The 19,024-nt window shown below is 45.3% G+C and overlaps 1 protein-coding gene across 3 annotated transcripts in view; it reads left to right on the top strand.

The window, feature by feature from the left end:
- Window positions 1-19,024, top strand: part of FRMD4B (FERM domain containing 4B) — a 558,786-nt gene that overhangs the window by 524,325 nt on the left and 15,437 nt on the right. For all 3 annotated transcript variants that reach the window (XM_085624792.1, XM_085624790.1, XM_085624791.1), the window contains exons 12-21: window positions 389-465; window positions 4,159-4,297; window positions 5,286-5,427; window positions 9,010-9,143; window positions 9,388-9,507; window positions 11,104-11,332; window positions 13,334-13,390; window positions 13,497-13,620; window positions 14,637-14,762; window positions 16,465-17,273. In XM_085624792.1, coding sequence (XP_085480918.1) covers window positions 389-465; window positions 4,159-4,297; window positions 5,286-5,427; window positions 9,010-9,143; window positions 9,388-9,507; window positions 11,104-11,332; window positions 13,334-13,390; window positions 13,497-13,620; window positions 14,637-14,762; window positions 16,465-17,273 — 1,957 coding nt within the window. The remainder of the gene's footprint in view (window positions 1-388; window positions 466-4,158; window positions 4,298-5,285; window positions 5,428-9,009; window positions 9,144-9,387; window positions 9,508-11,103; window positions 11,333-13,333; window positions 13,391-13,496; window positions 13,621-14,636; window positions 14,763-16,464; window positions 17,274-19,024) is intronic.

Below are 19,024 nucleotides of genomic sequence, written 5' to 3'. Positions count from 1 at the left end.
GACCAAGTGCATCATCTCTTCAGGAGTCCTACGTAGCTGATGGGTTGTCATGGACGGTCTCCCTATCCACCCACCCGCTCCTCCACATGCTACCTTTCAATACTGGACAAAGTCCTATGCGCGGCTTCTCATCTAGCCTTGGGATGGTAACCCAAAAAAATAAATATGTTAAAAAAGATAATTGCACGGTGTGCCAAGGTATCGCAAGAAAAGCAGTTAGAAAAGAATGTGGACTCTGTATTTGTCAACATGCGTCTCTTGGGTTTGTGAGCACACAATGTCTGCTTGATAGAGGCAAATACGAAAGCTTCAAAGTCATTGTAATGTTTTGTAGAATTTCAATATATTGCATGATTGTAACATAAATATCTTCTCATTCACCTCTCAGCTATTTCAGTGGAAGCAGCTGGAGAATTTATACTTCAGAGAAAAGAAATTTGCTGTAGAAGTCCACGATCCTCGCAGGTGAGACCTATTTAGTTCACATAACTGCAGCCGGAAGTGTGCCCTGTCTCAGCCATTGAAGTTCATTTGCACCACCTCATCCATGTGCCTTCAATTCAAAACTCCAATACAAAGCTGTTGCTTTATTTCATATAGAATATGCTCTGGGCACTGCGATCTCAGCCGCCCATTGATAGTCAGTGGTTTGGCACAGAATGATACACTTTCTCTTTTAAACAATATCAATTATTCATTATGTATTGATCATCTACTTTAAAGTTTGCTTAACAGCTGAAGGTCTTTAGTTAACATAATCACATCGACCTTCTGCAAACAGTGGGTCTATAAAAAACCATCCAATATTTCCGCAGCCTGATGCTTTTTATGCCTAAATCCTCTCAACAGTGTTAATCTACTTCATCACCCAACCCCCAGCTCAGGCCGCCCCAGTGCCTTCAAGTTAGCCACCCTATTAAAATACATTTTGTTTTATGCCTCCCTAGGAGGGGATTGGCAGCCTGTTGTCTGCTGGACCTTTACTACAGTATTCTTGCAAGAGGCATTCATCAGACACTTTTAGGATTATCCTGAAGACAGACGTAGCTTGGATCCCAGAAAATCGAGCTTCTGTGCCTTCATAGCACTGACATTTTAGTCTTTATGGGAGGCAAGAGCTCCTGGCCCAGATCCATGCAAAGTTGTTGCTTCTACTTCCCCTTTCCTACCTCTCTGCTGCATTTGACACATGTATGTGGTATTTTAAAGCCCAACCTGACCGAAAGGCAGTGGAGTGCTGTGAAAGTCAGAAGCAAAGATATAGTCGACGAGTGATTGGAGGGTAGCCGGTTTCAGAGAGCAGAAGCGGCCTGTTACTGCCTTGTGATATAGTGTCTTTTAAAGACGTGTGTCTTTCAGTTGGTTCCTACACTGGGGCTGGATTAGGGCAGTACGGGCTTGAAATGGCAATTAGAAGGGTATTCTCTGTCTCAAAGCAATTGTTTTGCTACTGAGAAGTGCCAGTACTTTCCCATTATAACTGTTCTTTCTGCGTTGAGAGGTGCAGATTCTCTCCTTTGAAAGTTAAAGAAATGCACGTATTGAAGTGCCCGATAGTACCTGCCCATTTAAAGCGCTGACAGTCCGGATGGATGTGGAATGCTGTTACAATACCTGGGTGCACATATGAAAAAGGTCAGTTGCTCTCACAATACCTATTCGACAGACTACAAACTGTCACATAATACACCTTGGACTTCATCTCCTTCAACTGAGTCCAACAATAAAAAAAAGAGGCCCAATTATCTGCAAGCACATTCTCATCAACTTTGGGTTGTCACAAAGCTCTTCATTGTCACCCATTCTTTCCGTGTTCTCTCTCTTGAGTCAACGCGAAGACCGATGTCTGCGACTGTTTGCCAAAGCTAGAAAACGGACATTAAAGTTTCTGTCCCAGCAAGGATATAATTTCCATCCCCAATAAACGCATTTCCAGCTAACATTTATTTAGCAGGGAAGTACAAAATTGAACAGAGTACAAACAGAACCCACAGCACACAGACACACCCTCCTTCTCCATCAACTAAGTATTACCTTCACCCCTCTGACCAAAAAAACTAACAATATAACATAACAACCTAATCAAGTCTACCTACATCAGAACAGTGACACAAAATGGTGTCCACTGACTCTCCAGTGCTGCCTCCCCGCACCCATCTTTTGCACCTTTGTAAACTAAAGCTTGGTTATTCTCACACACTTTTTACTGCCCTCCCTAGTTGCCAGCATGATAGACTACAGAAAATGTAGTACACTAGTGCCAGGATTGCCACCAGCAAGTGTGAATGTCCTTGTAGAATAGGGATTGCTGCCCATCACCTCAGTGCTGCCCCAGCAAGTAATTGATGAAGAATACACCTTTTCTTAAAATCATACAGTGTTTTATACCACTATCCCGGCCACATCAAGTGAACTTACAGAACCCCATCTACCCCTAGGTTAAGGGGCTGGGTAAGTAGGATATCGCCAGGTCACTTAGTAACGCGACAGTGCTCTCTCAAAAGGGGAGAGCATAGGTTGCAGCCGGCCTTATAAAGCCGCGGCCAACCCGACATTGGGAGTGGAAGTGTCACCCCAATTGCGTCCTAGGCTTTCTTTCCCACGCCTTGCGAAATTAGGGCCCTGAAGTCCCGCCCTGCGCTACCCACAGCCTCTCGTGCCTTGATCCAAAGAGTTGTAAGAGCACAGGAGGGAAGAGGCTTTGAAAGGGTCCAGGTCCTATAGCCACGCACCCTTACGGGTGTGCTCTCAGTCCATAGGCCATGTTGAAACCTATTATAATCTGAACTAATAAACTGTTTAAGTGGTCATTGATAGAGGAACTGGAAACTCAATGGTGCAATATTTTTTGGTAAGATGAGTCAACACGCTGTGAGCTACTATGGTAGTGTCGGATTCCCTTCTATCAGCAATGTAAAGTGTCCACTCGCACAGTGGACCGTGCAATTTGTAACAGGTGGGGGACCATACTGAGACCTATTCAACGAAGATAGGTTAGATTAAAGAGTCTGAAGTCTGTCTTCGTCTCCCATTTTAAAGCAAAGGCCACTGGAATAATGCGGCCATGAAGGACCACATTATGCAGCCTCTGCAGCAAGAAAAGGCAAATTGTGTGCTCTAATGAGGCTGATTTTGTGTGGTATTGTTTCAAAATGTTGTCATTTTAACTCACATTATGTAGCAGATGGTGGATTATGCGGCAAGTGCTACATCCGTAATCACGCACAAAATACCATTGCGGCGGAATTGCATTATACAAGTGGCTGTAGTTCATATCCTGCATGTTTGTCTCTGTATTTACAGGTTTTTCCCCCATATAGTTGTTTTCTGATTTAGGCAATCAGTCTCACCAGTACTTTGATAGTAAATGTAATGTAAATTGCCTGCCAGATGGCTCAACGATTTAAGCACTTGCCACTGAATTTGGTCTGATCTTAAGGCGGATTCCACACAAAATCAATTCAGTCTTTCATCCTTCAGACGTAGATATTAAATATCATTAAATTGGTTAATAGTAACATTTGGTGTTTACATCTACTTAAAATGGCGAAAACTGACAAATCGTTTTTTCTGTAAAAGAAAAAAAAGCTTTTATGTTTAATCCAGACATTTGAACTTGTTTACTTCCTTTTTCGCATCTAAATGATGTGTTTTCGACACGAAGAATACATGAAGCCTGAGAGACCTGAAATCAATAAGACTTGGTGAAACACTAGAGAGCGATTTAATGCAAAGCTGGCGTCGGAACTGTCAGAATACTGCACAGTAATAAAAAAAAAGTATATATTGCCCAGTGCAGGCTGCCTTTGTAATGCCGGAACCGAAATGCTCCAAGGGCGTGGGCGTGATGAACTAAAATCGCACACATTTAAAGAAGTATTCATGTTTTGTGAGACAAAAGTAATTGCTAGAGATTGTGGTGATGTGGTGTGCCAGTCTACCCTCAGCCCAGACGCCCAGTGGGCAGCACACTGCTGCCAGGAGCTGGTGCCTTTGGCCTTGGTGTGTGGTTTGTGTCAGGAGGTATTGTGCAGGCCTCAGTTTGTATAGCACACAGCTGATCCTGAGTGTGGCGCCTGTCAGCAGACCGCTTGTGCGGCTTGAGAGGGGGGTTGTGAGTGAGCCTGTGCTGACCCTGACATCTGCTTCCCCCCCCAGGATCTCGGGGTCCAGGAGAACCTTCGGGCAGAGCGGGCTGGTGGTGCAGACCTGGTATGCCAGCAACTCCCTGATCAAGACCATCTGGGTGATGGCCATCAGCCAACACCAGTTCTACCTGGACAGGAAGCAGAGCAAGGTGAGCAGCCAGAGACGTCTCCGGGGGCCACGCGGGATCCGAGCCGCGTGTGCATGGCACCGGGCCCTGAACCTAGCTCTAAGCATACCTTTCACGGAGAAAGGAAGTGATGCGAGGTGGGGGCAGCGGGGTGTCACAGTGCTGACAGTGTAGCATCTATTGCACATCCACTCACTTGTGAATGCCCTTCATATTCAAGTACACGTGACATGCCCTGTAACGAACCAAAGCACTCGAGGTGAAGCAATGGATCTAAAGGGACCCTGGTGAAAAAGAACACGTGTAACACACTTGTATCACCAAGTGTCTAGCATTGTTACCCAGCTTCCGAGGGCTGTATCAGTCATGAAAGGCCCCCTGCCCGAGTTAGGGGCCCGAGTCACAGGCAAAAGGGCTACGAATGCCCTGGGGTCGCACCTCTATCTCTCATCGGGGCCTTTAACAGTCATTATAGCCCTCGGCACCGGGCCACAATGCTATATCTTGGCACCATTTACTGGATGGCCTCTTTAAGTGGTAGAACAATGCAAAAGATAGTTAAAACCAAACACATTCTACACAAGCCAGCCTCCCCTGCTAAAAAAGAGACTCCTCCTTTAATAGCCATTTTCTTTTTTATATTTCCCATCCTGTGTTCTATTTTTCGATTGCAAAACAGTATTTCAACGCAGTTAATGTCCCTGGTTATATTAAAGCCTTTAGTACCCTAATAGTCTCACCAAATGTGGCGGTGTATGAAATAGAAGCGTTAACACCCCACTGCCGAGCCCATGTGGCGCCCACATGCCCACGTTTAGACTTGGCGCGAAAGAATCAAGCGCCCTGCAGCCCCACGGTTCACCGATAGCCCCTGGCCTGGCACAGGCATGCAAACAATTCAAAGATGCGAGGGCGCGAAGGGCCTTTGAAGGCAGAGTGCGAGATATCACGCGGCGCGACCTCCCGACCCGACAGACAGAGACTAACGGGGCTGTGCTTCCTTCCGCAGGCGAAGATTCCCTCGGCTAGAAGTCTGGACGACATTGCGATGGAGCTGAGCGAGACAGGCACCCCGAGGGGGTCCAAGCTGGTGACCCTGGAGCTGAAGAACCCCCTCATTATGGCCAGCAATGGAAGCTTAATCTCTTTAGGTAATGTTCATTCTGCAGACGAGACGATTGGGGGCCTGGCCCTGCTGAATTGTTATTTGTTATTTATGACGTTTTGTAAAGCGCCGACTTGGCAGAGGAAAAAGAGCGTCAGAGCGCTATACAGGGTGGAAGACAAACCTTAGCCCAGGGGAGGAAGTAATCAGAGATCAGGTGAAACCAGAGTACATTTTGTCGAAAAAGGGGCGGGTAATGCGTACAGGGAAATACAACTGAAGCAAAAATGTAGTCAATATGTGAAGCTTGGAAACTCCGAGAGATGAAAAGAAAGTCCAGGTATAGACTCTAGTGTAGAGGAGACTGGAAAACCTCCCTGGCCTTCGTGTATGCAGTCAGAGTACCCTCCTTTCAGTCCCACCCAGTCTACCTGCTCAGCTGAGAGGCCACGAAAGGAAGGGCCCCTAAAGAACCTTAGAGTTTCACTGCAATTACCATGTTCCTTTTCCGGATAAGTCAGCAGAGATGTGCCTAATTTACCTCAGCTGGGCGCCCCCTGACATTCCCGCAAGCCATTATTTTAAATTTGTGGAGTCCAAATAGCGCCCTGTTTAGCACTAATCACGGCCTCACACTGCGTTACCACAGCCATTCAGTGGCACTGCACCGCCCCTTTAATAATGGCTGTAGTAGAACTGGCCTTTTACGTAGCACACACCAGAATTGCCTCTGAGCGCTTTAAAAATAGGAGTGATTTAGAGTGACTAGCCTTTACTTTAACACAAAGTGAGCATTGTTCATCGCTTTTGTCTGTGTCCGGGGTTAATGTTGAACAACCTCTAATAAGCAGGGGGCTGTAGAACTCTCTCACCAGGGGTACCCCAAGCCCTCGGGCAGAGCTCTTTTAGTGGAATGTGTATTGAAAGGGCTACATGTGTTCAATGCTTTCGCACCACAGGCACCAGAGAGCCCCCCAGGGTCACTTGCAGGCTCCAGTGGGTTTCCGTCCTGGCTATCACTGCAGGAGCCAGGGAGCCCACGAGGCTGGCGGCAGGATGCGTGTATTAACAGGCCCCTCGTGCTACTCTGTCACCCCGAGATAGGCGCCCCTTAAAGTATGGCTAGTGTACGACCCCATCTCACACGTTACAAGTTTCCAGCCCATGGTGCTCTTTTTACAGACCATCCTTTGATGTCTGATAGCTCAGGGGGTTGTGCTCAACCAAGATTACACAATGCAGGGCCCAGTGACATGGTATAGGGATGCCTGAGGCGGGATAAGGCATTCCTGTGACACACGGCTTATTGTAGCCCCCCAAAAAGCAGCAGAGCTGACCGCAGTCCATGCCCGTCCAGTGAACCAGTGTACAAACATACACTCTTTCTTTAGACATTTGTTTTTTAGATAAAAATGTGATATCACTTTATTTGGCAGACTCCAGTTAACTACCTCTCACTCTGTGATGTTAAAAAGGGGTCATTGTATTGTAACAGAAAGTCCCAATAATAACGGAAACTGCGTGTTTTGTAAGAATAACACATTTTAACGTAAAGGACTACAGTCTACCGAAAATTATTAACTGTGAATGAAAAAAACAGCTCCACCCAAACTATATTAAAAATGCACACTTCCGAAAAAAAGTGCCACTATTTTCAGTTTTGGCGGATCCCACTCTGGGTGTTTGGAGGAATCGGTTGTCTAATGCAGAATTTCTGCCACGATTCACTCACAAGTGAACATCTGATTTTTTTTGCCAGTAAGGTATTTTTCTTTAATGCGACTTCCTGTCTACTTTTGGGGGAATCAGAGTGTGTGTGTGTGGGGTGCTATAATGCATGTCTTTGGTAACCCGTAAAATACCAGCGGCATAGTGCCATGTCTCAAGACATTGTGTAATCTGCAACACACACATTTGAGGCTCAGCTCTGCTGGCACATTCCTTCATCCTTCGGATGTGGATAAAATAAGCAGGCTTGTTTTGTGCAATAGAAACACTTGTGAACTATACTTTGCAACAGTAAAAGCTGCATAAGCAACTTTTGCAAACATATAATAGCCTATGAACATGAAAAAAGGCCATAATGCTGCAGTTCTTTTGCACTTCATAACCAAAACAAAATGTTTGATAGCTACATAAAAAAGACTAATTAAAAAATATAATTCCACATAACTCCTTTATCAGCTTAACCGTATTTTCACTGTAAAACGGTATAGTACCCCAAAATGTTTGAACCCTGGAGTCGCAAACCATGAAGGAGCGATATTTGCCTGCGCTCGATAATTGCACACTACTGCGCTCCAGCCTGCCCTCGATGTCTGCGCACTGCGATGCCGCCTGCCCTGTGCCTGGAGTGAGGCCGCTTCCTTAAATCCCACGCCCATTCTTCGGCTCTATTGATGGGGCATTAAGAGTGGGAATCATTGTAGTTACCAGAGGCAGGCAGTGATGGGCCCTGGGCAATTATCAGTGACTGGATCAATGTAAAACATGAGACTTCACCCTTCTAGATCAGCCTTTTCTGTCTTCGATCTTTGCAGAAACCAATTTATATTCCACAGCAGACTCGCTCTTGTGTGAATCATTGATTCACTCTTTTGTGGCCTGGCCCCCAGTAGATACTGCATGCTCTGTTGGGCAACACTGCTCTACACCCAGCATCAAAACTGCATCTTCAGAGCCACATTCCGGTATTCTCTTTCAGACTGTTATGTTTCGACAAGGGCCTGCGCTGCATAATCATTCCTTGAAAAATTGACTTACTTTTGTGGTTTGCAAAATATACATATATGTCTAGTGGCCCATTCACTGGCTGGTACACACACAGCATATGTGCCACGTGCAAGGTGTTTCTGTGACTCATGCAACGTGGAAGCAGTGAAATGAGCTGAAGCCTTTGATGCAATAGCAACTTACTATTGTCACATCTGGACTTGCTCAGGATTTTGTAGGTCGGAACATTGTCTTTGTATTTTTATGTATATCCTGTTATTTCCTTTAGCTGTAAGTGCTGTACATACTTAATAAAGTGGTAGACAGTTTGAGACGTGATCTGATGTATGAATCTGGTAATTGTAGTAGATCATGAGGGCATGTAAGACACAGGGCTAGATAGAGCAACACGTCTGCTACATTTTTATGACTTTTAAATTGAAAAATACCCTTTCAGACATCAGCACCATCCTGAACATATCAAAGCATTATCAACAGAAATGTTCTGATATTCCCTAAGCCAGTTTGGCATCGATGAGTTATTAGCGCAAATAATTTGCTCCTTTTTGGTGAAGCCACAAAGTTAAATGCAGACTTTACCTCTTCGTGGTGAATGTTTCCTGTCCTTCACCTGTGCCATTTCCTGGTCACTCCAGTTTAAAAAAATGGGATGATTTGAATATTTGTTCCCTTGTCCATCCGCCTTGTTGATTCACGTCACATTTGCGCTTGTAAACTTACACATTTGTATAAAAACGCGCTACCAAAGCTTTCATTTTTTAATTTCTGTAAATCAAGCACATTTGCAAAATGCACAGTTTTATGGCCACAAGTCAAGTGCATAATACTCCTTTGTCACCTGGGCTTAAAGTACTTGTGTAAAACACTTGGGCTGATAACAACAGTCTCCGTGCAGGTTCTCAAGATTCCGAAACCAGCGACGAACAAAGGAAAGAGAAAATTCTGGAACTCAAGAAGAAGGAGAAGGCGCTGCACGAGGCCTTGCTGCAGAAGGTGGAGGAGCTGAAGAAGCTGTGTTTGCGTGAAGCGGTGAGTATTGTGTTTCCCTGTTTCAGACCTAGTGTCCCGCCATACTTCCATTATAGGAAGTCCTTTAGGGGTTCAAGACTTCAAGTGGCATTAAGCAGTCATCACATTTTTGTTTCCAGGATTATTTTGTCTACCGGGTGGTTATATGGTGCTACGTCTCTAGCGCATGGACACTCCTTGGAGTAACCAGGTGGTTTATAAATCCCTTAACATAACAAGTAACTAAATGATTGCTCTTCCACAGGAGCTGACGGGCAAACTTCCGGTGGAATACCCACTGGGTGAAGATGAGAAACCTCCCCAGATCAGGCGACGCATGGGCACGACGTTTAAACTAGATGACAACATGCTTCAAAATGAGGAGGTACTTAGCTGTTTTCAAAGTTTAACGCATAGCGAGGCAATAAAGTACTCTTTAATATTCTTACTTGCGTGTTAGTCTAAATGGAATACATAAAAATGTTTGTAAATGCAAGTGGGTAAGCTAGTGGCTACATTTAATGTTCTAGTTGTATGCATGCACTGTACGCACAAGTCCTCATTGTCCGAATGTGTCACTCGCCCACCAGCAATAAGTAGCACAGGAGATGTGGCTTAACGGTCAGAGCTGTCAATGTTGAAACTGGGGAACCAGGTTGTTGCCCCTGCATAGAGTCAATATCCCATAATTCTGGGCAAATCACTCTGACCACGCCTAGAAAAATGAATCTGATGTGCAAAGTTTGCTCTATGAAAAACTGCACAAATAACAACAAAAAATAATTACAGGCCCCTCACTGATAGTATATAGGTCCCCCTCACTGTCGGTATATACTTTTTTGCTCTCAGCTCATGCAGCTTCCTTGCTGTCTGTACACAGCGCTTCTTCAATGTTTGTACATATGTGGCTGCACCTCACTCGTTATCGGCACAGTCATTTTCATTTCATGCATACTACTTCTCATTCACTGCCTGTGCATTCAGATCCCTCGTCAGTGCGTGCACCTTCCTTGCGGAAGATACTGCTCGGTTGCTGACAATACCTGCAGCTCTCCCAGTGCCTAGACACACAGCCTGTTCAGTGTTAATCCATCCACCTCCCTCACCATCGGTCCTTGTCGCTCATTCTCTTCTTCCACTCTGTATACATGCGGCTCCTTGTCTGCCAATGCATCTAGTTCCCTCACTTTCTCTCCATACACTGACAGTCCACGCATACAGCTCCCTCACAGGCAGTACATGCAGTTCCCTCACTGCTTCTACATACAGTTCCCTCACTGAGCATGCAGTCTTCTGACAGTCTACACATAAAACTCCCTCACAGACAGTCGTTATTGCTCATTACCTTCCCCCACTCTCTGCACATGTGGCTCCTTGTCTGCCAAGGCATGCAGTTCCCTCACTGAACATGCAGCTCCCTCACTGAGCATGCAGCTCTCTGACAGCTGAGTCATACAGCTCCCTCACAGGCAATGTATGGAGCTCCCTCGCTACCATCAGATTGAGCTTTTTTCTATTAATCCATGCAGTCCCTCACTGCTTCTACATACAGTTCCCTCACTATACATGCAACTGTCTGCCGGTCTACACATACAGCTCCTTCACAGGCAGTACATGCAGCTCCCTCGCTTTCAGCAGACTCAGCTTTCTCTCTCTTAATCCACACAGCTCATTCACCCCACACATATGCATGTAGATCTGTGACATTGTAAAGATGCAGCTCTCACTATCCGAACATGCAGCCCCCTCACGTAGAGTACATGAACCTGCTCCGCTCTCAATGCAGTCAGCTTTCTGTGGAAAGCATAAGTCTTGACTGCAGTCATTGTTATATTTCGTCACATTGTCATGGCGGTAAGCACGAATACCAGAAGCAAGTTATTTTTATTAGTTATGTTCTGGGTTTACCCCAAAAATAGGTCAGTTGTTATTCAGAATCCGTGCTTGCGCCTGACCAGCATCACTCCATTGCTCGTTGCAGGACCCCACTCTGCAGAGCCTCGAAAGCAAGTTCCGTCTGCAGCAGAAGATAGTGGAAGCGGCGAAGAGGCTGGCCAGTGAGCCGGACCTGCACAAGAACACGAAGCGGAAACGGAAGCAGGACTACGCCGACGCCATGAAAAGACTGCAAGAGATGGAGGCGGAAATCAACGAGTATAGGGTCACGTGTGGCAAGGAACCTGCCAAGCACGCCTCTCTCGTACTGCCAGGTGAGCAGGTGGCAACTCAGCACCACCAGCAGCAAACAACAGCATATGTATAAATACAAGCTCTCTTTTGCAGTTGTGATATGTCTTCTAAGCATTTTAGAAACTTAAACTACAAAATACCCTTGCAATAAATAATAAGAACAACATAAGGTTATTGAAAACATGGTTCAGTGAAAAAATGCAGCCTGCAAAAAATTGTAGTTGTTTGTATTTAGATAGGGGTTTCCCTATTCAGGATCACTTTCTATAAATCAGCATCGGGTATCATGTTTGGTGCTCTGTGTGACTTGTCGATACAGTGAGCACGTCTCATGCCCTAATGTCCATCAGCAGTCCAGATCCAGACTGAGCATTGTTGGGCAATGTGAAGAGTTTAGTGCTCCCTTGGCCTGCACTGCAGGTTGTGCTTTTAGTGCGCTCCACCTGTCAATGCAAAGTGTGTGCTTCAAACAAGAAATGTTCACCATAGAAATTGTTCTTCCTGTTTGAAGTGAAACGGCTGCTCAGTGCTCTGTGAAACTGTCTCTGAAAGGGACCTTGCACTGCCCTGTACCCTGTTGGATCTCGTCAGTTAAGAAATGTGAAGGAGCCTGGCCTGGTTCAGAGGGAAGGCAATGCTTTGGAAGTCAGGTCATGAGACCCTGATATTTCAGTCTCTGCTCTTGAATGACACTCTGTGTTGCCTACACCTAATCTCAGTCTGTCCCTGTACTTACATGGATTAGCATTATGGATGCTTACAGTGCGATTCTCTTGGTGCGACATCCCAGAAAACAAATTCTGCTCGCGAGATATCCTAGTTGTCGTAGATCTCAGCAACAACGTGCCTGAATTGCTGCTGGGGTTTTGCCGCATCTGGAATTTGCACTGGCATATTACGAATATGCCAACTCTCAAAATTTTGCTGCTGAAAGTGACATTGGCTCTGGCCCCTGCCCATCCTCTCCGCTACAGGAGATCCTAACTGAGTGCCAGCCATAATCACCGGCGCACACAGTGCACTGGACTGACCTCCCTTCAGCATCCATTAGTTGTAAGAGGAGAGGATGTGATAACGATAACCTCAGATGAACTGCATTGCTTTATCACCCAATGCAGATGTGTTTCCTTTTGTGATCAATGCACACTTTACAGCGCTGCTGTAATTTGAGACACGTAGTTCAATTTTTGTCAATAGTTCTGATCCGGTTCACGCATCAGTGCCCATTTCAACGGGGTAATACTGTGGGTAAATGTATGTATCCTATAATGTGAATGACATGGATGTTCTGCTTCAGTGTCCACACTCCTATTTCAGTTCTACGTTTTTGGATAGTATTCATTAGAATTGTGCCGACTGGCTCAGAGTATCTGTTGCCGGGGACAATGTTGAACTTATGTGTGCCTACTCTAGGCCTCAGAGAGCGAGGCAGTGGAATGGAGAGATTTTGCTGGCGATGAAGGCTGCTATCCGTCCTCTTCATTCCAGTGATGTGGAGTATTAGGCTGCGTGTGAAACAGTGCACGTGCATTGCAGATGATTACTAATGCTGCTTTTTCGTTGCTTTCCATGGCTCGCATGGGTATTTACAGATGAAGTATGTTTTGGGGGTGTGCACATTTGGAGGCCCTGGCCCCACTGGACCTCTCTGTGCCTCTCCACTGCCGATGAGTTCACATCGTATGTCTCTCCACTCCATATCCTCACACATTTTGTGTCAAGCACGTCCCCAAATATTCTAGAAGTAGAGTTAGAGCAGCAATTTGTCAACTGCGTCACTCTCGGGTATAATTATTGTTATTGTTGTTTTTGTAAATTTACAGGTAGATGATAAGTTTTAAAATGAATTCATGTCCTGTATTCTGACAATCAAACCATCCAATGTATCTCATAATGAGAAGGCTGTTCTTGTATTAACCTTGTGGGTATATATCAGACACGTTTGAAACTCTGAGATACCAATAATTAGGGACTATTTTATTTTTTACTGTATTAAGTATGTTTCTTGATTGTGTTCGTAGACGACATCATCCCTTCTGAAAGCAGCTCATTGTCTGATGCATCTACGTTTGATGATGGTGAGTTACTCAAACATATTCTTATAAGTCATACTGTGGTTTGCACGCTACGCTTTAAGCCTCTAGTCCGTCTTCCCTAACTTGTCATCTCTTTGTTCATCAACAGATAATTCCCTTATCATACAAGGGCAGAAATCAAATTCTCCGAGAATGTGGCGCCCAAAGTCCCTAGGAGTTGATCGGGAGGATCTGAGACGGTCATCGTTCAGCGATCAGTTCATAGAGACAGGGTGAGAGCTCTCTCCTCACTTATGTCTCTGACTTTCTTACTCCATTCCATGATTTTGCTCTCCCTCATCCTTCAGATTTTCACACTCGGGTGTCTCTTGGGTCTTGCTCTTGTCACACATCCATCTCTCCACCCACTCTCCCTTCCTCTTAATGAAGATAAATGTATTCTCTTGTAGATATACATGTCTGTACTCCCCTTCCTTGCCCCTTGTTTAGCTCTTAATATTCTCCCTCTGCTCTTTTCCCCTCTAATCCAGCTTTCACTTGTTCTCTGTCATCTCTGCTCCCATCCCCTACCCTCCCTTGCATTCTCATTGAATGCTCTGTGTTTTTATATATATTTGCATGCACGTGTAATCTCTTCCCCATCTATCTGTCTGTCTCACCATGCCTGCCTCCAGTGTCACACTAGTCTGCTGGTTTGGTTTATGCCTGGGTTTGTTGGAGCCAACTCTAAGCAGTGGAAGGCAGCATGCGCTGCCACAACACAGGAGTGGCCGCGAGCCGCATCTGGCTGGTGTTTTTGGGAGGGGCAGATATCTGATAAGAGCCTGGAGCTCACCGATATGCAGGTCTAATCGTGTGTTCAAACACTGAAGTATTTTTAAACAGGTTGTGACTGGGGCCCTGCCTCTGTCATCTAACACACACACAGTGTAGAATCAAGGCGGAGTACCCATGGGGCAAATGCTGCCTTCCCCTGCGCAAGTCTTTTCAGCTCTCTGCGCTTTGATATTTTTTACTTTGGAGCAAAAGGTGTGTGCATGATTATTGAGCGTGATGCGCTGAGGAGTCTGTGCCTCTGAACATTTTCCTAGGGTTCTGGTGGTGAGACTTCTAACAACAGAACTATCCGCTGGTGAGGTTCTAGGCAAGGTCTATTGGAGTCATGGACTCTTAAGGCCATATCCTAACCCCTGAAATTAACAGGTGGATTAAGACCTGGTTTGAATACCTTTCTGCTACACATCCTGGCATACATAATAATGCTGTTTATTTTTCTCCTTGTTCACAGCCGCGGAGAGCCTTCGTCGACGCACAGTAGCCCATACAAAACCTCAGACAGGCAGCCTCAAGGCAGGAGAAGCATGCCTGCCACACCGGTCCTCACACGCAATGCCTACAGCACCAACCACTTACAGTAAGAGCCCCTTTGTTCACTGACTCTAGCCCCTGGCTGCTTCTTGAGATGTGGCCTTTCCGCCAGTGGGAGATGGGGTCGCATAGCCCATAATGTGAGCAGAGAGTCCCGCCTGAGGGCACTATATGTCCCTGTAGATCACTGCAAGAGCATTACACTTGCACCAGAATAAGAGTATTCATTATTATAGACTGTGCCAGCCAGAGTGTTCTCTTTAAAGGGAATGTACATTTTACCGCATTATTCTAGTACCTCATCTTGAAAACAAACAGTTCAGCGTACGTTAGTTGAAGGAAAGGGACTATCAAGTGAAGTAATATTTGTAGTCGATTAGAGAACTGTCTTTTAAAATTCTGTTTCTGAAAGCGAGATTGCTGGGTTGTGGTTGAAGTGTGAGCACAATCTACCTCTCCTAGAGAGCTGTCAGATTATGAGGCAGGCAGCAGGATTGCATGCCGAGACTTGAGCAAACTGAGCAGCTGATAAGAAATGCTTGGGAGAGAGAACTTAGAGATCATTGAGGACAGACTGTTGTCCTAAACCCATCCTTCACTGGCAGCCATAGGATCTAGCTGGCTGCTGTATGCCATACAGATAAGAGGAGAAGCCTCTCTGAAGCATCTGCGAACAGTGCCGTAGGATGTCCAGAGGTGATAATGAAGGGCAGTGCAAATTCAGGACACTCATAGTTATAGACATGTTGCACAGCAGTACAGAGAGTGCAAGAAAGTGCACATGGTGGTTGGCTGTGCGCGTGTGTGTGTGCATGCATGTGAATGTCTGAGAGTGTCTGCATGTGTTTCAATGAGAAGTCACAGCTGGAAAGCACTCTCCTAAACATGACAGATGTCTTGTATGAGGTGAAGATATCGTATATATGTTCTTGAATGAATGGTACGAGTTGTGGCATTCGAGAGGGTCTTGGCAGTCGTATAGATTCAGAACGAGCTTCGTTTACTAGAGTCTCCACTTCACAGACTGCTTATCCCCTGCTCACCTGGCGCCCACGTCAAGCTCTGTGCACACTCTGCTGGTTATGGGGTGTGCAGTGCATCAGCAGGTGAAATCACCTCACACTCACTTCTTGTTGCTTTATTTACATTCCAACAGTTCAAAATCATTAGAAATATAGAAAACACGTGTATCACTACTGATAGGTTTCAAAGATAGCCTGTTTTGATTGATCCTATCCTGTGTATTTTATGGGCAACTGTGCAACTCTAAATTGCTTGCAACGAAGCAAGGGGCTCTGTCTTTTTTAAGATCGCTTTAGTTCCTGATAAACATCTCTATTTCTAGATTCCAGGCCATTTATAATTGATGCCACCGAATAACACTTAAAAACAAGGTTAGTGAGCATGATTAAAAGTGACAGATTTGCCGCAGATTTCAGTAGGGCAATCTAGCTCCAGATTACAGCTTTCCCCACCGAGGCAACAGGATTCAACCACGATTTAGGGGAGAATTGTATTGATACTCACCTCACGTGTCACACTCATCAAAGAACAAGGGATGCATTGTATCTTCTAATGTTTTTTAGCTATTAATATGAGGAGTGTTGACATCAACAGTTTGGTTTGTGGCATCTAAATGTATTTTACATTGCGTTTTTCAGCTATGGAATTGTTCAACTTTGTGAAATACCACTATAAAACCTATTTTGAGTATATTTTTATTCAGGGTTTTTTTTGTCCTCTTGCAGGCCTGACGCTTCCCCTGAGATCTGCAGACCTCGCAGTGGCAGCTTGGAGTCCCAAACACAGCTCCTGTCAGACGCGGCCAGTGATAAGGTGATGTTCCCTTTGTCCAGTTCCCACAGAAGCAACAGCACCGAGATACTGGATGATGGCTCGTCGTACACTAGCCAGTCGAGCACAGAGTACTACACTACGGTTGCAACCCCAAGTCCTTATTACACAACCCAAACCCTGGATAACCGCTCAAGCAACAGGAGGCGGTACAAAAAGCAGAACTTTCCCACAGCTAATTCCGGAAGCATGCCGAATCTAGCACAGAAGGATAGCCGGAACACTGCGTACCAAACGACGTCTCACCAGCCGCCCCCTAGTTTTTTAATTTCAGGATACTTGCCCTACACGGACAGCGAACCATACCAGAACGGGGGATACCTGTACGAAAATAACACAGAGGGACAATATAGTGTCAATCCCTCGTCGTACCGGGCATCCGCTCACTACGGCTATGACCACTATCGGGATCACAGGTATCAGGATGAACAGTTCGAACGAGTGTCTCAGAACCCCTATGCCACTTTGAGGCTTCCAAGGAAGAAGCCAGCCAAGACAACCGAGCAAATAACCAAAAACATTAACAAGGCCTTGGTGGCGGAGCATCTGCGGGGGTGGTACAACCGTGCCTCATCTCAGAAAGACTTGTGTACTGGTCTGCCGGCAGACTATGACTCAGACCGAGGATCACAGAGGAGCCTGTGTTTCTCTCCCATGCAAGTGCCATGTTCTCCAAGCATCAGAGCGCCTTCTTTTTGTTCAGGTAACTGAAAGGCTTTGTTTTTAATGTGATCAAAGATGTGCCATATTGCTTCTAGTCCTTTTTGAATATTTATGTCACTAGGTAGATGAAAGTTTGTGATTTGCTGAAAAGAACCTACTGAGACCTATCAAAAATGTGGTTGCAGCCTTAGTCTGCTCAGATTCAAAGGTGTCACCAGTGCCTAAAAACATATAAAACGTATTACAGTATTCTGTTTAGCCAAAGCATACACAACCCCGAGATGCCCTAACTGTGAAAGTATAGAATGTCAGGAGTGAGCATACATACTCCAAGACGGGGCAATATATTCTTTGTCACCTTCCCTTTCTGCCATCCTCGTTAGGTGAGGGTTCTACTTAGATGTGATTCCATTTTTATGACTTAGATGCCTTTGTCTGGAAATGTTAAAATCGAAAGCTCAATACAATGAAAATAATCTGCCTAGTCCCTTTGCTTGTGTGGACTCAATGGATCTTGTCGTTTTTTTCCAGCGCCCTGCGGAGGTGATGGTCATTTTTAAAATAATTCCTCTTACAACCTGTTTTCCCACCTCTCTCGAATTTCCTGGAATTGTAAAAGTGCTTTGCACGCTGCTTCTATGGTCACTAGCACCATTAAGACGTCTGAAGGCCAAGCCACAGAAATATTCCCGAAGCTGCGCCCATAGGTTTTCGCCTTCAGATGGGCACAGATTCTGTCTGTGAATTCCTAATTACATCTATGCAAAGAAAGTTCCGTATTCCTAATTGTACAGGCAGTAGAATTGAGTGTACAACAATGCCTATGCACAAGTGCAACTGCACTTTTATTTTATTCATTTTTCTCCATAGTCACATTTGTCCCATTGAGAAACCAATTTCCCTATACTCCTGCCAGTTTTGAGGCTGTGGATCAATTTGTGGGTGTCCACAAACTTTTCAGGGCATTCCCATCTTTGAATGCCCACTTCACTAATCTCCCCACCTTGTTGGATTTTGTTTTTAAATATTACATCATATTGGGGCAATATTACTCATGTGTACATCAATTTATGAGTGCATAGTCGCCGTTTATGAATTGCTCACACTCGTATATGAAGCCTTTTTTCTCAGGCAAGGTGAATTTACAGATGCAAATGGTTTTGTGAATTGGGTCCAAAGTCCCTCTAAGAATGTTTGACAACAGTTCACAACACTTCCTTTTTTGTCTGCGCAGGAATCGCTTCTACAGTCGTGTAGTACATGCTAATTCTGTAAACCGCCCTCAAAGCTGACAATAAAGGACAGTGCCAGTGTAGCAAACATCTGCTTACATTTACCCCCTGAAAATAAATGGGATTATCATACATTATTCAGTATCCGTTACAACTGTGCCTTCCTTGTCCATGCCAAGCCAGGGAAAATTACCCTTGCACAGTGATAACAGATATAATCTATGCTTGGTGTTCCTTGACACTAACACGTGACTCCCTGTGTTCTCTGGCCCCCACAAACCTGGGACCTCTATACCATTAAAATGTGCTCCCCTCATGGTCCCATCTAGACGACCCCACCCTCAATTCTCGGACTGGTTCTTGCATTACAGTGCAACTCACAACTTTTCAACAGAACTTGCCAACTTCAGCAGCTTTGCTCACAGGTTGGCTTCATTCGTGAGGGGCACGCAAGAAAGTCACCCTTCCTCTGGGGGAATATATTTTCCTGCTCAGCATAGAGTGCAGGCCTGCTGTACACGTTTCCCCTATGAATCCCTAGAACACGGCTCTTCAATGC

Source organism: Triturus cristatus, chromosome 9 (genome assembly GCF_964204655.1).
Source record: "Triturus cristatus chromosome 9, aTriCri1.1, whole genome shotgun sequence".
Lineage (NCBI taxonomy): Eukaryota > Metazoa > Chordata > Amphibia > Caudata > Salamandridae > Triturus > Triturus cristatus.
This window is presented reverse-complemented; position numbering and strand designations above follow the sequence as displayed.